General features: G+C 38.8%; 1 protein-coding gene across 2 annotated transcripts in view; it reads left to right on the top strand.

Annotated features, from left to right (window-relative positions):
* The window catches only part of CLIC5 (chloride intracellular channel 5), an 80092-nt gene that overhangs the window by 33771 nt on the left and 24637 nt on the right, over nucleotides 1-21684 (top strand). For both annotated transcript variants that reach the window (XM_061990175.1, XM_010206641.2), the window contains exons 2-4: nucleotides 15528-15637; nucleotides 15961-16086; nucleotides 17429-17535. In XM_061990175.1, the coding sequence (XP_061846159.1) occupies nucleotides 15528-15637; nucleotides 15961-16086; nucleotides 17429-17535 (343 nt within the window). The remainder of the gene's footprint in view (nucleotides 1-15527; nucleotides 15638-15960; nucleotides 16087-17428; nucleotides 17536-21684) is intronic.

The following is a 21684-nucleotide window of genomic DNA, read 5'->3' on the forward strand; positions in this document are numbered from 1 at the left end:
CCTGATTATGCCGTGGCTGGATTTTGGAAGGGCCTCCAAAGTCTGAGCAGGTGCTGGCTTGGCTGGGGCACTAAGTGCTGTGTTGGTATGGGTCAGACTTTGAGGCTGAGATAAAGGAAGAGCTGGATTGGGAGATATAAGAGCTGAATTCCCTTTCTGTCCATCATTGCCTAAGTCATGCCACATCCCTTTACCTTGGTTTCATTTCTTATGAATCGCTTGCACCAACATTCATTTTCATTTCTGTGTAGCCTGGTACTTTGTCAAGCTAGAATTGCATTCCTTCTTTTCTCTTTACATAGAAGAATGACTGTAAAACCTACCCAAGCTTTGTGGTTTAATTCCTCACAAAATAGTGAATTAATTCTCAGATTGGGCAGGTGCTTTTCTGTATCAATTGCCAAGCTTGTCTTCCCTGTGACATTTTAAGCCCCAAATAAATATCCTGAGGCATGCCACCCGTCACATTGTTGGTTTGGGTGCTGGTGTGTGTCTGTACCTGTGTATTGTTCAAAACAAGTGGAATTCAGAGGAACTGGCCCTGATGGATTATCACTGTTGTTGCTGGTGTTTTTCTAGATAGTGATTCAATTTGTGTGGGTCAACAGGCACGTTGTGTTACTGCTTTCCTTTTGCTTTTAGCTGCTGAATGGGCAGCTTCAAACAGATACGAATGCATATCATGGGAGGAAATGATTTTCTTTCACTGGCCTGTGTTTTGTGATGAGCCATTGCTGCTGATTCAGTGTGCAACTGGAGACCTGTTTCATTTGTTTATTTTAGTTACAGTATTTTTTAAAAAAGCTCTTCCTGGATGAAGAGAGGTTGAATCATGGAATATTCTTGCAGGTTGCAGGATCTCTCAGAATGGCAGTTTTAGTTGTTTCTTTGTACCCAGTTCTGTTTAAATGTTCAAGACATGCCAAAGGATTCAGTGCTCCAGACCTCTTTATTATTGAGCCTTTTTTTTCAGACTTTCACTTCAGACTTCAGAAACTGGATCATTTAAATTCACTTTTCTTCTCTGACTGTTGACTTGCTCATGCAGTTTCACAGGGAATAATATTATTTGCCTTGATTTAGTGAATTGCCCTTTCTTGTATTGATGTGCTCTAGCTTTGAAATTTTGGTTTCTTTCTTTCTAAGGTCAATATATCTTAGTCCCCAAGTTAAGCTCTAGATCCAGTTCTAGACCTGAGCCTTGTCTGAGGTTCAAAAATGACCTGTTGCTTCCTCTGCATTAAGCACTCACCATGCACCAAGATGGAGCTGCAAGAATCTCCTCAGAGTGGATGAATGTAATCTTTTGGAATGTAGTCCATCTCCAAGTTCTCTAAACACCCTGTCAGTCTACTTCTCACTGTTTGGTCTGTAATAAAGGCAGATGAACATACATGCAGGAAGACTTGTTTCAGATTGGGAAGTATCCACCTGCCTATCCTGGTACACTGAAAACAGCAGCCCTACAATATGTGTTTACAGGGATAAATTGTCTTAGTGGGCTGAGCATAATCTCTGACTGATGGCCTGATGGTTCGATGTTTATCTTAAAAGTGATGATTCTACAAGAATAACAGTAATTCTTAAAAATGCTGATTGTAGACAACTACCCAGCTCCAACCTTGAAGAGCCAAGGAAGGATGTGACCAGGAGGGGAACTTAGAGGAAGTGCAGTCCCACTCTCCTGACAAAGAGACAAACCTTGAAATGTCAGGTTTTCTTTTCCAAGGAACGGAAATGCTCCTCTCCTTTGACCTTGGTCGCTGTTCCCAGGCCTATCTGCACATGTGGCAGTGCCTTGCTGCAGCTCCCATGGGCAAGAGGGGCTTTTCTTAACTAGCCCCTGGACATCTCTTCCACTCTGGGATTAATTTGAAAAAATAATTAAAATGAATTAAAATTAAGGATTAATTAGAAAAAATTACTTTAAAAATGTCTTTTAAAATCACATTTATTTATTTATTTATTTGAATGGGTTTTTAACATTTCTTTAAAACCATATCCAGGATCACTGAGAGTGAGTGCAGTTAGCAGTAATCACATTTTGCCATGCTGTCAGAAAGAGGGGTTTTGTACTGACTGATGTTTAGCTCTTTGTTGGAAGTGTATATTTGTGAGATTTCTCTGTATTTGTTATTTTTCAAGTGCACTTAGCATTTCATAATAATAGAAAGAAACCCTTCATTCAGAGAGAATAAGAACTAAACTTAAAAAAATAGCTAATTCTTCAGAGCTTATTTAGGTACTTGAGTGAATTTGGCCTAGCTATACACAAATACATATAAAATGTTCAGAAATTCTCTTGCCAAATAGTAGTTTCTCAATCACCTCATTAACCTGGACCTTCCAATAAGCTTTTCTCAGTGGGTGCTTGACATATGGGGTTCAAATATCATTCTGCAGATTGCTGTTGTTCAACCGAAGAGCTCTCTGACAACCTGCAAATGGAAACTCACGCACAGGATAAACCAAAACGTTTCCAGAGAAACTTCTTAAAGGAAGCAGGGTGAGATTCAACCCTTTTTTAGATATGGTGGTCAGGCCCAATTACCTGTCTATGGCACGAGAAGGTTGCAAGGTCTGGATTATAATTGATTAACCATGCTGGGAAACAGATTAACCATGTTCTTAACAGATTGGACAACAAACTGTAGATATAAAATAAATCTGTAAATAAATATATAAAATAGTTTATATAAAATATGCATCTGTAAGCATAAAATAGAAAACTTTAAGTTTTACAGTAAGCACAATGTGCTTCTATCACAGCACAAAATCCAGCTCTATCAGCTCAAGCCTGATTGTTTAGATTGAACTGTAGCAACACATTTTAGTGACCATGAAGTGAACATTTTCCTGTAGAACAGACAATAGGACCTAGAAGGTTCAGATGGTCTTTTGTGTCTATTTTGTTAAGCCCAAGACAGGAAAAACATAAAGATCTTGTCTGTAAGAGTGCCAGACATTAATTAGTCCTGCAGTGTTGCAGATCATAAAAGAACAGTGAAGCCAGAGGAAAGCAGAATAAAGATTTGACTGACTTACAGAGTTCGGTTGGACATTGTCTTCAGAGGAGGAGAAGGTGGCACCTTCCTATGAACATAATGATAAATGAGTGGGGCACTTACAGTGCATGATCTCCTCGTCACAGTCCATTTCCACTGTATCAAGTGGGATATGTTTAATTTGAACAAGGAAACTGGGTGATAATGTCAGAGAAATAGAGTCAGGCAAAGGGATGGGAGACAGGGACAGATTTCAGTGTTGCTGTGAGGGTGGTGAGGCAATGCACAGGTTGACCAGAGAGCCTATGGCTGTCCCATCCCTGGAATTGCTCAAGGGCAGGTTGGATGGGTCTTGGAGCAACCAGGTCTAGTGAGAGGTGTCCCTGCCCGTGGCATAGGGTTTGGAACTAGATGATCTTTAAGGTTACTTCCAATCAAAACCATTCTGTGATTCTATGATATTGGCAATAGTCAACATGGTCAAGGATCCCATAAGCAAAAAAGATGCTAAAAGGTGAAGAGGTGCTAGAGAAGTGGCAATGGCATAATTAAGTAAGATTTTATATATATAAAGGGAAGAAAATTAAGAATTATTTTAATAGATAGCATTCAAATAAACCTTTTTTTTTTTTTTTTTTTTTCCATGCTGGATAACAGGATAAAATTAAGAGAAATTCAGTCTGACCATCAAGTCAAAATGTCTTTTGAGAAAATTGTCAAAACCACTTCCTCTGGGAAGTTTGTGAAGCAACATCACTGTAGGACTTCAAACTGACCCAAATATTATAGACACAGAGACTTAAGAAACTATCCTGCACTGACATGGCAAGTAGGCAAGAAATGTGGTCCAAACTCCACTCACTGATCCAGCTGTTTTTTTCTATTTAAATTGTTTCTCCTACATCAATTTCAGAAGTCTGTACTGTAAAATACTTGTAAATTGCACTTTACTACTAATACACACTTATCCAAAATTTCTCAGTAGCTTTTGGAAAGCATCACTCTCTTTTCTTGAGCATTTGATATTGAAAACACAAATTGATGTGCTTTTAGATGAGTCACAAGGAATGTTTACTTGTTGTTTGTGTGTATGTCTTAGACTCCTGTTTTTGTTGCAGGTATTTACATTTACAAACCCAGTACTTGCTCTCTGTTTCTTGTTTAATGAAATATTCAGAGAGAGTTGCATTCTCCTCCTTTGTAGATGGCTATCAGAAAAAGTTTGTCTAGTAGTGTAACACCCCCTTTAATGCCTAAATTTGACTGTATGTCTGTGTAAATGATCAGATGAACAAATACAGCAGTTTTGGCAGATGAGAAGATATTAAAAATATCCCCCAAACACTAAACTCTGTAGTGATTTATCTGTGAGTAGCTGGGAACTAGAAAATATGTTCATATTGCATTTGTAGTCCCGTGGTAGTAAGGCTGGTAATATTTTATTGATAAATAACTATTTTAGTGAAGGTATTGTGGGTTGAATTGGGATGTCATACCAAGAGGCAAACACCAAACCAAAGACCTGTCTGAGACTGCAATGTGCGGATCCTTTGCAGTGCAGCTTGATCTGCTTTTGGTGAAAGTCGTAAACATTCATTGCATATCAGGATAAAGCTTCTCTCATACCTTCTGCAATGCTGTTAACTTTGGAGATGCAGAAGAAGACTGAAAGACCAAGTCCTGCCCACTGAAGGATAGCTCCTGATAGTTACTGATTGCTCTTTCATTTTAAATTGACAGAAGTCCCTGATGGACCATATTTGTATGATGATAAATAAGATATGAAGATAGGGGGTTGGACTAGATGATCTCTAAAGATCCCTTCCAACCCCTACTGTTCTATGATTCTATGATTATAAGTGAGGCCACTGAGGGCCAACTATGGACTGTGCTGGTGGTAAATGCCCTTATCACTGACCCCCCTTACTCCCCCCATCCAGACCTTTATTCGCAGTGCCTGCAAGTGACTCTCTCTTCTAATAGTGCAAATAAAGTCATGGAATTTCAATAAATTATTCAGCTCTGGATCTGATTTCAGGTTCAGCATTAACTTTCAGCACCTGGCTGCTGTTATTATTTGTTAGTATGATATGCTGCTTAGAGGCATGGAAATTTGGCTGCAATTCATCAACATTTGCAGAATATGCTATACAACCAGATTACTGTCCCCGGCTCAGATTTTTAACAGACATTCAAATTCCAGATGTGCACAGATTTAATTCTTACAAGAAAAACTGCATGCAGGATTCTGATACTGTAATGGGAACCGCTGCTCTGCACAGAGCTTGTTTTGGAGAAATGGCCCCTTTATTTGCACCTGATCTCTACTAGAAACAGGAATAATTTGACTACAATTTGCATTGCCTGTGACACCTTTTGCCAGTGATCTATCCCTCATTTTATTTTTCTGCAGTTTTCCTGGGTGAATGTTTTTTATAATAAATCTGATCAACTCTCAGGGTATAGAATCATCACTATTTGAAACTATTATAATTGGTGCTTTGTGAATAGCTAAACCAGATTAATTCCCAGATTCTTGCTCCTGAGCCCATAAAACCAATTGTGGTTTTAATCATTTATAAGAAAGAAACTAGTGAATCTAATGAAACTAATGAAAGTATGACTCTGGTCTTACTGAAGTCAGTGGAATATTTGCCATTAGTGGAAATGTTTTGTATGTTGACTAGTTACCAAATTCTATCAGATGTATTACAGTATAATCCATTTAATAACCATGACACTAAAAGGCCAAAACCAGAATATGATCCTATAGACACAGGCTTCCAAAACACAGGAGTTTTATTCTATCTGTGCAGAGCATGAACAACCATCAGTCATCCAGTATCAATACAGTGCAGAACAAATTTATCTGTCTTAAGAAATAATTTGTTGCTTTCTCGTTCAAAGTCCTTACCTATTCCTATGAGATACACTGTTGTACACAAGATAACCAAGCAGGAGCTGATGCTTGAGCAGCCCTATCGACTATTACTAAAATTGTGACCGTTTTCTAAGTACTGCTGTGGTGTGACTGCCCAAATCCTGTGACTAAGATTCCTTCCAGAGCTTAAACCCACATACAGAAGAAATGCTACTGAACGATAAGAAAAAAAAAATATTACGTGTATAAAGGATGGGGCAAGTTAGCTACCTTTAGCAAAAATCTACAAATGGGAAGTTTGTGGTCCACTTCCACGGGAGTGAAGACTTCACCCTGCAATGCAAACACACACCACTAGAGGGGATTTTATTACCACTCTATGTCTAGCGTTAAGTCTATCTTGAAAAACCTTTCTAAACATATGTTCTAGTTCAACCACAAGATGTTGGCTACAGGCTGAGTGAAACCTATGGTTTATATTATGCAAAAGATCAAGAAAGATTATTATAATTGTCCCTTCTGGCCATTAAACCTGTGAGTGAAATTCTGATCTCATCAAAGTCACAGGCAAAATTCTCATTGACTTTACTAGGACCAGACATCAACCTGTGCAGGCCAGACGAAGGCAGAAGTCTGTGCCACCAAGTGTCTAGCACTTGAGACCAAGATCAGCTTTGTTGTCAGAGGCACTAATATATACTGTTAGAAAGGATTTTTCAAACATCCGATGCACCCTCTCCACTCTGCAGCAGGATGAAATAAATCAAGACCTGTTTTACCAACTTTTTTCTTTTGATTTCTTCAAAGCCTCCACTAATGCAGATTATACAATCTCCTTAACAAACCCACTTTGTGTTTATTTAGTCCTATAATTACACTGGATTATTTCCTCCTAAAGCTTTATTGTTGCAAATTAAGCGTAACACTTAATCCTATCCTCTGTGGGCATGAACAACAATGGATCATCATCCTCTTTATAGAAGAGTCTTAACAGCTTGAGGACTGTTATGTAGTGGTAGAACATCACATGTACATTCTATTATCTTGTTTCTGTCACTTGCAGATGTATAGGCTGATGATTCACATTGTTTGTTGCTTACGTAAAACCTCCTTCGCTTCGCCCTCGCAGCCTCACCAGCTATTCCCCACCCTGCATCTGGCCATTATTTTGTTTTTCCATCTTATACCTTGAGATTTACTTTCCTAAATTCCATTTAAGTGATTTCAGACACTTTGTTCCGACTTCTTAGTGCCACTTTGGAGTCTGCTTCTCTCCTGGGAAATACCAACAACCTCCCTGTGCTTGTTGCTGTTAGGAAATTTTGAAGGGTTCTGTCTATTCCATCCTCCATTTTGCTAATGGAAGCACGAAATGTGACTCATCTTGTAGTAAACCTTTACCTTGAGTTGTTATGTGTTTCTAGAATAACAGAAAACTTGAATATTACTACTCCAGAATTATTTTTTCAATCACTCATGCAAGCACTTTGCAGAGATTTCACTCAGGTCCTATTTTTCTACTTTGCTTATGAAAATGCAATCTGGAGCTTATGTCAGAAACAATGCAGAAGTCAGCTTTGAGATACCTGCTGCTTAACTTCCTACCCATGGTTCTGGGTACCTTGTCAGAGAATAAAATTTGCTTGGTTTAGTGTCATTTGCTCCTGATAAGTCCATGTTGTCCTTTCTTACCAACCTTAGATTTCCACATGTGCTTTTGAGCGTAGTTTGTTTGTTCCAATATCTTTCTACATGTTGATCGCAAGAAATTACAGATATGTAAGCTTTCATCTTGTTCCTATAGAATCTCACAATGAATTATTGATGGATTCCCAAAAAGCAAAGCTTTTAAAAGCTTTTTCCTATGGTTACATCCAGTGGCTAATGTGTGTACACATGATCCTGTGCCATGGTACTGGTAAGTGGTGGAAATACAGTTGCTTTGTTGGATTAGGAAAGGCTCGGGAAGAAGTGTAAAGGATGGTTGCTTTTTGTGCATCAGGTCAAGAAAGAAACATACATTTCCAGCCCATCCTCTCCAGAAGCACATGAACTCTGTTCATCATCTGCTACGGAGTGCTGTGATAAGAATGGCAATTCTGGGTTTCGAAGAATTTCCTCTAAATTGCTCTAAGTCTAAACCATACATTTTAAAACAGTCACAGCATTATTGAACAGAAGCTGTGGGTTTTCTGCAAGGAGGGAAACCGAAATAGTCTCAGTAATTTTGAAAGGAAATTTTCACCGGTGAGGGGTGCCAGGCAGCCACGGCATCTGTGAGTTCTGGCTGAGCTACACATTGGGACCCTGTGCCATCCTAGCTTTGCGTGGCCCCAGCACCCTGCCCACCCTCCAGCTGGGCTGCGAGGGGTAGCCAAAGTCCAGGACTCCAGATGTATTTATCAGATTCCAAATGTGCTCCTCAAAAGACTATTCATCAAGTGAAGATTTTTTTTTCAACTGTTGTATTAATTTTTTTTTGCCTAGTTGCTCAAGAAGCCCACCATCAGTGATACTCCCAAAGCATATCTAGCAAAATTTTGCCAAAACTTAAAAAGAGTTATTCCTTCTGAGTGGCTCATAGCCTGATTTTCCAAGTGTAGAGAGTTGATACTTATGAAGAAGTCAGCTGCCTTTAAATTGTCTGATGAGATCTAAAACTGCTAGCCACTTTGAAAACATCAGCCTGCTTTTACTACCCATCCTCCGGCTGGTAGTTTTGCTGACGTGGAAAGAGTATAAATTAAAGATGCTCTGTATGTGGTTTGTCTCTACAATACTGCTGATAGTTCTGAATGACTCTCACTCTTCTGGACACTTTTCCTTTGTACAACCCCATGTAAAAGTCAGACTTGGTGTGTAGAAATTCCTTACAGCAGAGCACGCTGGAACATGAGTCTCCTAGAAAAATAAAATTTCAGTCCAGCCTTAATTCATATATATATATATGTTTATATATATCTCTCTATATATATTTTGCTGTAGGAAGTTCCATTAGAGTTTCTACTTCCTTTGATTATCTACCATCAACTTCTCATGAAGTTGAACACATGCAATAGTCAGGGAGCTACAAATATAAATGAGAATAAAATAATTTCTTGGTGTAGGGTGTCAGACCAGTCTGTGCTTTTCTACTCTGTTGATACTTGTCAAGTCACACACTTCTAGTTCTTTTTAAAAAGAGCAGAAGAGGCAATGGCTTGAATAATTTTGATGTAATAATACCTGCATCTCTTCTGTAGTTTTCTAAATCCAAACTGCACAAGAGTGATTGGGGTCCTCAGGCACTGCAAAGTTTATTTCAAAGAAGAACATATTTCATGCAGAATTTACATAGTGGCCACTGACTCTACCAAAGCCCTTGAAGAAAACTGAGATTTATTTGTACAGGTTGATCCCTGTGCATGCAGCTATTCTGCTACCAGGACCTCAGCTGATGTGGCAGGTGAATCTGCTCTGCACCAGGTACATGGACCAGTTTGAGTCAACAGATCTTTAACTGTGAACATCCTAAGCCATCGTGAAAGGCTTATCCCTAGGAAGAAGCTGACCTGTATGACAGGTCCCTTCCTGCCCATGCTGCCATTCATGTGAACACAAAAAATTGGAAAAGAATGATTTACCAAACTTAAAGAAAATATTTGTCATGTCTTAATTACTGACACCCAGGAAGTCTCCAAACTGTGATTCCATCTCCTGAAAATCCTGAATGTCTCAAGAGTACAAATGAATCTCTCTGCAGAGACCTGAGAAGTGCAATGGCAGCTCCTTGGAGTTCCTCAACCCTACTGACATACTGTTCAGCTGGTTTGAATTGAGTGTAACAAACCAGTTCCCTTCAAATTGGCCAGCAGTGCAGACTGAGTTAAGCTTATGTACATCTGTAATGTACGTCTGCACATATGCCAAACTTGGACAACATTCTGGCTGGCTTTTGGGGAGCTGGCTGAAAAATTTCACTACTTCCTTTTTTTTTCTTTTTTTTGTTACTACCCTGACTGTCTTTCTAGCAAATGCTCTATTTTTATTTGACATATATGCACATGGTCCATTTCCATGTGTGTGTGCTTAGGAATACATTTCTGCTCCATCGTGCCCTCCCTTGGAAGGCTGCTGCTCAACGTTTCTCCTAGCAAAATGAAATCTCGGAAAAAGTCCAATGAAGTTAAAATGCTGCACAGTAAATTTATTATTGTTGTTATAGGCCCCCATTCAGGAAAGCACTTAAGTATGTGCTTAAGTCCCATTGAAATCATCAGGACTTAAGAACATGCTTAATGTCAAGGATATACTTCCTCTGAATTGGGATGTATTTCAGCACATGCTTAAATGCTTTCCTGAACCAGAGCCACAGTCAACAAGAGTGTCCTGTGATACACAGGACTTGTGCTACAAGATTTACATCTTACGTGAGACCTACCAGTGTTGCTCTATGAATATTCACTTCTTAGCTTGCCTCTCTGTTGGTGGCACTCCAAAGAGCTCACTGGCTTTTCCATTTCTACGAGAAGTTGTGAAAGAAAAGAGATGAGAAACTGGAAAAAACCACGATCCTTACTAAAGCAATACCTTGGCATGTCTGATCTGGCATTGCAGCCAATGATTTTTCCCTACAATGGAGATTTGTGCTATTGTGTGTGTGGTATAATTACTAAGACAGATTTTTTTATTTTAATGGCACAATAAATAGGATATTTCCTGGCCTGCTCTGTGTTTCAAATAGGATTTTCACTTCCCCTTTGGGTTCTGAGCGTAAGAAGAGTAAGTGTCAAACGGCAGGCAATTTCCCAATTTTAAAACAGAGGGTGTAACCATATGTAATGTGAGTCTACATTTTGATTGTAGGGATGATGAAAACAAATCTCTCCTTAATCCTTACTGGGAAACATTGAGGTGAATTGTCCTGCCTGCTTTGCTAACTTGTTAAAATATTTTCGAAAAAGTGTCATCAAAAATATCTCCCCACTTTGCCCCAGGTTCTAAGAGAGCACTGGACCATTGTGCATCGATGCAATGAAAAATTACAGGAGAAGGAGAATAGATAAAACCAAATATATTATTTTCCTGGAAAAAAACCAGTGTTTTCTGATAGGCTACTTTTTCTAGCACTTCTATTTTTAAACTGGATGCTTAGGCATTAATAATGGTGCTGTATTTCTTTAATGCTGCTAAATTTTGGGGATAAATAGAAATGAAATTTCATTTTTCTCCCCTCCTTTAGGTGAGCTAAAATAATATACCATTGTCTGTATGCACTGCAGTGACTGTTCATGTACCAGTTGGACTATTTTTGGAACAAGTGAGGAAGTTCATTCCAATTATTTTATTTATAGTAAAGTATTAGCCTGAACTTGAGAAGCGATCCCTGCTCAGGTCTTTCAGCTGTGCTGTGCAGTAGATGGAGGTTCCTGATACTACCATTACTTTACAAAAATACATGGCACAAACTCATAAAATCACCAAGATTTATTTTTCCTCAAACTCCTCCCCCAGCTTCCTTAATATTTTCCTTGGTAATGTGTCCATGCATCCCGTACACGTGCACACAAATATCTTTAAGGTTTAATTAATTCATTAAAAATAGCTGAAGTATTTAAGGAGGAGGACCTTATGAATAATAAAGGACAGCATCTTGTTCATTCTTGCCATTAGATAGAGGCAAGGAGCTGGTATGATGGTAAGGTTCTCCTGATGTGATTATACCTAGTTTCAGGGCAGGACCTTACATGGGTTGCTTTGAAGTACATAAATGGCTGAAGACAAAGTAGAAAAGCATATTTTTTTTTAGTAGGTAAACTAATAAAAGTTTTATTTCCATGTGATATTGGAAATTGGAAAAGTTGGAAAAAGTGATGTTTCCAAGATGGAGCAAAATAATTGTCCAGAAATTCTGCCTCCACAAACCTCAGGCTTTTCAATTACTGAGGTCTACATTCCTCCCACCTAAATTCAGGCACTGAATTCAGTCAAAGGTGGTCAGATTCACCTTTTGGCTGTGCATCGTGGTCTTGCCCACAAAGGATAACTTCTGTTAGTTAAACTCCAGTGTGATCAGCATTGATGAAATATTCTCACCCAGCAAATCCTCAAATCTGTTTTATTCTTCCACATTCACTCTGAGAATTTGCCTTTTCAGGTGAGATCCTTCTCCATTGAGAGGAGGAGGCTCTGAAACCTTTTCACAGCTTTGAGAATTACAGTGCAATTTAAAATCTCTGTTTCCTTAATACTAGTACCCACAAAGCCTCAAGGCTGTTCATAGTTGCAATCATTAAATCAGAATTATCTGATTTTACTGGCAGGTAGAGTGCATATATCAGCAACTTTCTCCTTTTCAGCAGTGGTTGATCACTTTTGTGTGCTTCAGTGAAGTGCCATGAGAAAGCTTTAATGCTCATTTGTAACTAACAGAAGGGATAAGTGGTGTTTCTCTAGCTTGTCAATTATTTGTTCTTTTCTTTCTATACACCGAGTTCTTGATCTTGATGAAGGTATTATTTAATTCCTGCACTTCTGAGCCCTTAGCCTTAGACAGATACATAACAGGCTCATGTTTAGGCACTACTGGGGTGCTTTAAGCAAGCTGTTTTTCTTTGAATTTATGAGTGACTAAGCCTGGAAAGTTTTCTGTTCTTCCTCATCTCCTCCTGGTAGTTAATAGACTTCACAAGGGTTCTCAAGACACTCTGATAAGCCACTGAAGTTACTACCTACTAAGGTTTTTCTCTTTCTGAGTGCTAACATTGAATTACTGACTGCTGTTAGAAGCAATGAGAAAGGATTCACAAAACTGGCAGAACCATGTCTATAACTGTTGCAGAGAAAGAGCTGAATTTAATGGATAAATTGTGTTGCTGGAGAGATTTTGTTTCTCTTCTCTCTTCTGTCACCAGTTCGCCTTGTGATTTGTGGTAGTATTTTCAGTTATGCCAGTCACATGAGATCAAAACCCATGAGTCAGACTCCACCCAAATCATGAGCCTGGCTTCCAGATCCAGGAGCTTTGAACAGAGATCATACTATACTTTTTCTTTAGTTTATCTTTCATTTCTGGAATTTCCTCTGTCTATTCCCGATGTGTCTCTAGCAATTAATGTTTCCCACTCTTTTTGAAGTGTTGGGAAGATATTTTTACCATTTGAGGCTGTTGGAGGCCTCATTGACCTCCACAATTAATTTTATTTTTGATCTCCAAGTGAATCTTACTTTATCCAGACTTCACATGTTTCTCTTGTCCCCAGTGACTTCTGCTGCCCTTACCCTCACAAGACCCATCACTTCTGTTTCTTCCCTGCCATTCAGCTGCTCTGTCTCCCCTTTAGTCTGCTCTGGTCTTGAGAGCCTTGCAGGATGAAGAAAATCTAAGAAGATGCCAATCTGAGAAACCCCTAACCTTTATATAAGACTGTATGGTTGGAGAGAAAGGGGAAACGGTCTCCCTGCATCTCTTTCCCCCAAAAGATTAAAGTTTTACTTGCAGCACAAGAAGTAGGTGATGAGGACGGGTAGGAGATTGCCTCCATGCAGGATGGAGACCTGCAGGAGGGCTGGAGCTTTGCATATTGCTGTGAGGCAAGACCCCTTTGCTCACATGGTATTTGCAGGACTTGGCAAATCAGGGTTTTATGCTCACTTTGAAGGGAATGAGATTAAGAGTCAACTGGAATCAATGAATTTATAAGCCAAAGTAAATCCAAAGAAGGTAAAATGAGAATCAGTCCTTCTGTCTGCACCCTTTTGTTCTCCCATTCAGTCATTGATTTGTTTTTCTTCAAATTTTAGGCTTGTGATATATTACTTGTAGGCTCAGTTAGCTAGCTCCACTATGAAGGGTATGATTACGACTCAGACAGTGAAAAAGCCAAAGGGAAATTTGGTGTCCTATCACTGTCTCCTCCTATAGCATTTGCCTCTTTTTAGAAAGGATAGAAAGTTGAAAACCCCTTGGCAATGGTTTAACAAGGCAAAGCCAAATCAACAAATGTGACTTTGTAGTGATTACTGCATGTAACACAGGGATGCCTGGTATTCCTGTGACAATACTGTCACTTTGATGTGAAATTTGCAGGACAGATCTAATTATTTAATTAGTAACGTTTTGCAAAACTAGGCTACTCACACCTCAGACACAAGGGAAAACACGTCTTCTTTTGCTCATCGTTATGCCATACCACTTATTCACCTACTTTGCTGATTCTTGTATAGGCCAAGTGCCATGCATATTGCAGATCCATGATTTCAGGTAAAAGTGTAGACAAACTATACTCCCATATCCCAATACCTATAGAGTCTGAGTGCTTGAAACCAAATCTGAACCCAGAGAAGAGCTCTTTACGTAGCCCTAAACTTTATGAGAAGTTGTCTTGAATCCATCATCAAAAGCTGAGTTCAAGATGTGAGAAAAATCTTTCATCTAAGCATGTCACATGCAAGCCCTGAATTTGTAGCAACTGGACACATCTCAAAATGTTTGTAGTTGTTCTGTGAATGTTTCAGAGAACTGCAGTGATTAGAAGTGATACTTTCTTTAAGACAGAGAAATGCTACCTCACAGCTTGAATATTAATAAGACAAAAATTATGAGAGCAAACAGAGTAATATAATATTTTCTCCAAAGGAAAAGGACATGTGTTTTCATAGCTCTTTCATCAGCCGTTTTCGGGCACACACTGTGTGCATAAAATACAGTTATGCAATTCATGTGGGTCAACAATGGAAGGTTGGTTGCTTCACTAGGATTATAAGATTCTTTTAAACACAATGGTACCACAAATTAAAATGGAAATCTATCAAAGCTATTATCGTCCTGAAAGCTTTGGCCACAAGCATAATTACTGTAGAGGGATGTTGTCCTTGGATGCAGCTTTGGCTCAGTTCAGCTAGTGTTATTTGTATCCCTCCATGGCTCAAAGTCAGAATTTGCATGGCTAAGGACCATAAATTTTTAAAGGAAAAAATAGGCTGTTTCCTCAATGCTAACACTAGCAGTTTTTTTATTGTTTTGTAGTGGTTTGTAGGCAACTCATTACGTACTAGAGATAGGAACAGAATGAATGCAGTGACTGAAATCTGCTTTGAACCTCGGAAGGATTTGGGTGCAGATTTCTATCTGGATCTGCTTGTTTGTATATGAGGCTGTTGCTTTACTGGATATGGACAAGAATGAGTGAATGTCCTGAGTGCTTGGGTTCAAATCTGGATTTGAATGGCCACATTTTGAGTAATAAAACACTGAAGCACAAGTTGAGATGATATAAGCTTCAGTTCATAGTCTTAAATAGAGAGGAAAATCTCTACTGAGTTTTCTAGTATACCCATGAAGCAAGCAGTCCTGTAGAGATGAAGATAATTGAAAGAATACGCAGTCTCCTGGATGTTTCTTGTCATCAGCAAGGGACATATCTCCTTTACTCTCAGAGCTACTCTCAGGAGAGGCACCACATCGCTTTCTCAAGCTCCTAACAAAGGCTGAATCATGTAATAACTCCATTTTTGTGTTGATGATAAACTACATTAAATAACAGGCAGGGTCAGTTATTTTAAAAATGGTTATTTCTCATTCAACATCCAATTTTCTATCTTGAGGGAAGTAAGTGACTAAGAAATCTGAAATCTGTTTTTCCTCTCTTTCTGTCCCTCAGGCTGGTATAGATGGAGAAAGCATTGGGAACTGCCCGTTCTCCCAGCGTCTCTTCATGATCCTGTGGCTCAAAGGGGTTGTGTTCAACGTCACCACTGTTGATCTGAAAAGGTAAAAGTTGTTCAATCAAATAGTTATATGATTCAGCATTTGACCTACAGAAAGGCCCCACCAACTTCAATCAGATTTGTATCTAGCTTAGAGAGTCTGTGGCACATAACAAAATACTTGGGATTCAGGTTTGGGTGTTTTTTTTTCACTTGTGGAATATTTTTACATTAAATAGGGTAGTTTCAGGGTAGTTTTAGGGTAGTTTTAAAGTCTAACCACAAACTACAGAAGAGAAGAGCAAACTGATTTTTTAGGAACTATAAATATCTGTGCAGCTACCTGATCATAAAGATCAATGATTTAATGACTTTTTATATCTGCAGAAAGCCAGCCGACCTACACAATCTGGCTCCTGGGACCCACCCACCTTTCTTGACTTTTAATGGAGAAGTCAAGACAGATGTTAACAAGATTGAGGAATTCTTGGAAGAGACTCTTGCACCTCCAAAGTAAGAACTTTTTCAGTCAATATTCAATTTCCTAGGAATGAAAGATGTCCTAAGAAGACTTCCTAAAAAGCACTCCCTCCTACGGTCTTTACTTACAGGAGTAATATTTATGAAACTTGCTGGCTTCATTGAGATGACTTCCATGTGTGAAGGTTACTTATATGACTAATAACTGCAGAATGTTTTCTCTGTACACATTTCAGGATGCCCTTGCATGCAGAATTAAGGAGATCAATACCAGAAAAAAAATTGTAGGGGTCTGGTGTCTACGTTTTACAAAGCTAAAAATAACTTGGAATAGGTGCTGAGAATTGCCACACAAAATACCTCTGCCAGGAATAGCATTTTGCAGTAAAAAACTGGAGGTTTCTGAGCTGCATGGTGGATTAGAAAGTTTGGAAGGGGAACTGATTATAGAGTACAAGAGGCTCTGGATGCAGAAAAGTGCTCATTATTCTAATCAAGAAACGACAAGAGCCCCTGACTGGAAGTTATAGCCAAACTATTTCAATATTAGAAAGAAGGCACTTTTCTGTTTTTTCAATATGAATGATTAACCATTGAGACAAACTACCAAGGAAAGACTTAGATTTACCAGATATGCCTCAGTTAGTCAAACATTTTGTATTTAATGCAAGGATAATGGAAAAAAATATATATATTTGGTTCTGTTTTGGACCTTAAAAATCTATGAATCAAAGAAAATATGCTTGGTTCCTTATGGAGTGTTTTACCTCCAAGTGAATCAGCAGCTATGGGTCTGTCCTGAGGCAAGAGATCAGATATTTTAATTTTCTATACTCGGGTCCAAGACCACTGAAATCAGTAGGAATTGTTAGTCTGCATTGGTCTTTAAAATCGATATGTTCCTTTGCACTGCATGGCTATAAAAAACACTTCAGAGACTGCAAAACTTTATGTTCCTTCACCTGGGTAATACTAACATGACTAACATGTCCTGGAGTACATTTGCAGTGTAGGGAATTAGGCATGGCTGTCCTTCATAACACAGAGAGATAGCTGCTAAACTCTCTTGCACCTTTATGGAAATTTATACTTCCTTCTGACTGAAAGCCACTGTATCTTGGATCGTAGTAACACAAAGCACCAGTGCAATTACCATTGTCATGAAGCCATTTCTGTGTAACTACCCAAATGCCTACCTTGACAGGCACGGATATTAAGAGAGACTTGCCAAGCTGTTGTTTTGAGATAAATGACAGACTTAATTGCAGTTCCTTGTATAGGATTTTTTTTCTTTCTCCTTGTAAATTGTCTTTGGAATCATCGCTATGTCGCTGGTAACAAACTATTACTCTTCACACTGCTTTTCCCTTTTCAGGTACCCCAAGCTGGCTGCTAAGCATCGGGAATCAAACACTGCTGGGATTGATATCTTTTCCAAATTTTCTGCATACATCAAAAATACCAAGCAGCAGGATAATGCTGGTGAGTAGAATCATTACCAAATGTGTCAGGGAGTTTGTGTGCTTAGAAGTGGAATAAATTTGTCATTCTCCCATCATTTTGGTGTAAACTCTGTCCATATGACATCAAGTACTGCAGCTGATCAGCTTGAGATGATTGGACCAGTGGGCTCAATTGACATGTCCACAGTTTGGATTAACTACATTTATACTGATAAATGAAACAGGCCACAGAGTGCTTAATAGCCTCTTTAACTGGCTGCCATGATGTGGCTTCTGTTCATACAGCCCAGTTGCCTCACTAGAACAGGATCCCATACTCTGTACTAGAACTAGTTGGTGGCTCATGCTGCCTTCTCTACTCTGCTCAGGCACTGCTTAGAGGAGGGTGTGTTGACTGGATCCAGAAAGGTACTAGTAGTCAATGACTGAGTGAGGACAACTCATGCTCTGACCCTTCATAATTTGCTAGATGTAGCCATCAGACTCTGGCCAACTTATCTCGTGATTATGTTATGCTGTTACAGCTAATTTGCCCCTATAAGCTTTGTTATATCAGGTCATTAAATAGGAAGTAATTAAATGGAAGAAGTGGCTTTAAGAAATGTGATTGCACTCTGTACGCTTCAGAATTTCCCTTGCATATTTGTGTGTCAAAACCCCCACAGAAGCTGGATGCCATGCATATTTCCATACATCCTACACTGTCTTTTTAATGAAAATGTGTTTCTACTCCACATTCCTTTCCCCTCAGAGACTTCTATTGTTCTAAGCTCCTGTTGCTCCATGAAAGCTAAGGGATTTATGCTGCCATAGCCCTTGAGATGATCTGGTAATACATTTGCCATCACTCACTGATGTACATCTTACCTTACATTACTAGTTTTACAGAGGAAGTCCTAAGGCATGTTAAACACCAAGCGCTGATATCATATCATATCATATCATATCATATCATATCATATCATTCAGAGAAGCATAGGTTTTTTTCAGGTTCCAGCTTTACCACATGTTGCAATTATATTTCATTGCCTGGGGCTGACCCATGAGACGAAAATGGGTGAATGATAATTTATGTCAGATAGCAATCTGCTCCTTAATATTTTTGCATTGTTAAGAGAAGGAAATAATTATAGTGCTTCACTTCTCAGAGATGCTGAAAAGTTATTTTTTTTGTCTGTTGCTAATGGGATGCTCATCTAACCTCTGTAGGAAATTGTAAAATGAAGATAAATTAAGTTACACTAAATAGATGTTACAGTGAAAATGAAATATCTTGGCTATTTACAAGGAATTTTTATGGTCTACTCTGCAATTGTAAATCTTAAATTCAACTGTGCTGCCCCTTGCATATTCAAAAAAGCCATGAGTATCTGTCCACATCAATATAAACCCAATGCGTCACTTCTCAGTGACTCTGCAGTATGCAAACCCCCAGACTCATAGGGGCTAGCAGCCCCATCCAGTAATAAAAGGCTGTCCTAGAAGTGTCTGCATCTGGCTATAACCAGAGATGGAATTCAAAGGTGTATATCTGCTGCTATGAGATAAGGAATCTCTACCCTGCAAAGGGCTCATGACCTGGCCTCCACATTTCTACTAGCTGCAAGTGTGATTAATGGGAGCTTTCCCTAGTTTTGCCTAACAAACTCTTGGTTTCAGTACTCTTGAAAATAAAAGGAAAATCCTTCCCAAGGGCAACTGAACACATCAAGGTTATAGAAAAAAGAGGTGTTGCAGGAAAGCAACAAACTTTATTCCCTGGAAGCATTCTCTCTCCATTTTGTTAGCTGGCTTGTGCTCCAGACACGCTGCAATCTCTGAACTTACTGATACTTAACTCTCCACTATCAATGATGTAAAGTACCTGAAGACCTCAGAGTTCTTGGGACTGTCAGTGCAGACTCCTGCCATGTGGGAAGTAGACCTTAATTTCAGCAGAGTAATTGACTTTCAGTTTTCAAGGGCTAAGCAAGAACAGCTTTTGCCTTGTAACATGGACATTTTACCCAATTTCCTGTCTGGCTGGTCTGAATCTGCAGCAGTTATTCTGAGGGCTTTTTTGGATGACAGGTAATGTGTTAATTGAAAGGTAACTGTGTTAGATTTCTTGAGTAGTGAAAAGAGTATGTGCAAAAAGCCAAGGATAGCACCACTGTACACATATTTCCTAATGAACCTTTGTCTTTTTGATTGGTATTCTTAAAAATTGCCACATAAAAAGAGAGCTAGGTCTCTAGCCCTTATTTGATACATGTCATTTTATAGCAAGTTCTTACACAACAACAGAAGTAGCTGCTTATAATTCTGTAGTAATAAAAAGCATTTTATAAACCTAAGATATAATTCCTTAGGAGAAGTGTATTTTGATCACTGTTCAAGAGATCAGCTGTATGTGATCAAAATGCACAAATAGAAAAGGATTGTGAATAAATAAAAAATAGAATGGAGAATCCAGACCAGGATCTAAAAATAATTGTAATTTCTTTTGATTGGGCATAGGGGAGTGCTGAGTACCAAATAAGCTGAAGCCTCTGACATCAGGCTGTTTAAATGATGTTTTTTTAACTTGGGAATCAGGGAGGCAAATTCATTAATGCGTGGGACATCAGGCTGGGAATTTGTGGCATCAGCCTGTTTCTGTCTGCAAGAAGTGTGGGAGAAGTGTAATTATATATGATCATTTTTTGTAGAATACCGGTTTAGCAGAGATTGTGTGGTCTACATAACATGAGCTCTCACTACAGCCTCTAGCTATTAAATCTTTGCAGAAAAGTGGCATGAAGTGGTTGGGATAATGAATGAGATTTATGCAGTATGAAGATACTGGATGCAAGAATTAATGAGAACCTAATGCACACCAAAGATAAGCCCAAGCTGGTGTTCCTTCTTGGAGGATTTATGGCCAGGGCCATACAACAATTTCAGACTTCAAACGATACCATCACTTCATGACAGAGGTGGTGAGAAAGCACAGATAACAGTGTCTGTAGCCTTTCAGTAGCTAAATGATTTATTTTTTTTTTTCCCGATAGTGGAAAAGTTACTGTAAAAACCAGTATTTGTAATTTTATGGTTTAGTGTGTCTGGATTCTTGCACATACATACGTTTCCTTGTTTCTAAGATTGTGACACCCTCTGCTGGCAAATATGTGAATATACAAAGCATGCAGCTTTACGATCGTGGCTGAAACATCCCCTTAACAAAAATAGGTTTCCTTTTATCAAGACAGTTTCCTGTCACAAATGTTACATTGCCGAAAGTGAAGTGTTTCATACCAACCTATCAGTTTTGACAAAGTTTTCATGGGAAAAAAAAAGTTTTTTCTGTATGAGTTAAAATTATATTGAATTAAAATGCTTTAACATTACAGAAAAGTAGAATGCATTTTTTCGTCTGGATTCATGAACTACTTAATTAGCCACACACCGTTATGTTTTATGCCTGGCACAGAAGCAGGTGATAACCTTCTTCTCTATGTCTTTATGGCAATATGTTATTGATCATGATTCATTTACTTACCAAAGGTATTTGGCAGCTAGACTGCCCTGATTTAATAGTTCCCTGAATTTCTGATTCTTTTTTTCCATCTTTGTTTTCCTAACTTTTCTGTCTTATAATATAAAAATGTTGAAAGGTTTGGAACGGACTGATGAGGGCTGTAAGCCCAGAAGCAAACATGCTCACGCCATATCAAAGTCCCACCACTTTTAAGCTTCTTGAAAGGGAAGGAATTGATTCCAGATTCTCAGGATGTGGCAAGCTGTGTTTAAAGAAAGTGTGTGCATTTATTATTTCAAGTCAGTTCAATTACAACAGGCTTGATTCCCTCCACCTCCCGTGCCACTTGATAATTTCATAACAGGCCTCTCTGAAGGAGTCATCTCCTCATCGCGAGATGAGATCTGCTCTTTGCTTCGTTAACACAATGGACTCACTGAGCTCTCTGGCCTTTGCCACCAGGCTTCACTGCTTGTACTTGGGATGATGAGTGCTTATTCACATATAAACAGGAATCCTTGGGAAGGTTTAGTAACAGTAGTCTTAAAAAAATATTTCCTGGATGCTCTTGCTCAATTTTTCATGGCCAATTTGTGAAGGTTTGGTTGCTTAGTGATTGTTTAATATCTAGAAATTCTTGTCTGAGCACAGGGAAGTAAATCAAGATGT

Source organism: Colius striatus, chromosome 2, assembly GCF_028858725.1.
Source record: "Colius striatus isolate bColStr4 chromosome 2, bColStr4.1.hap1, whole genome shotgun sequence".
In the NCBI taxonomy this organism is placed as follows: Eukaryota; Metazoa; Chordata; class Aves; order Coliiformes; family Coliidae; genus Colius; species Colius striatus.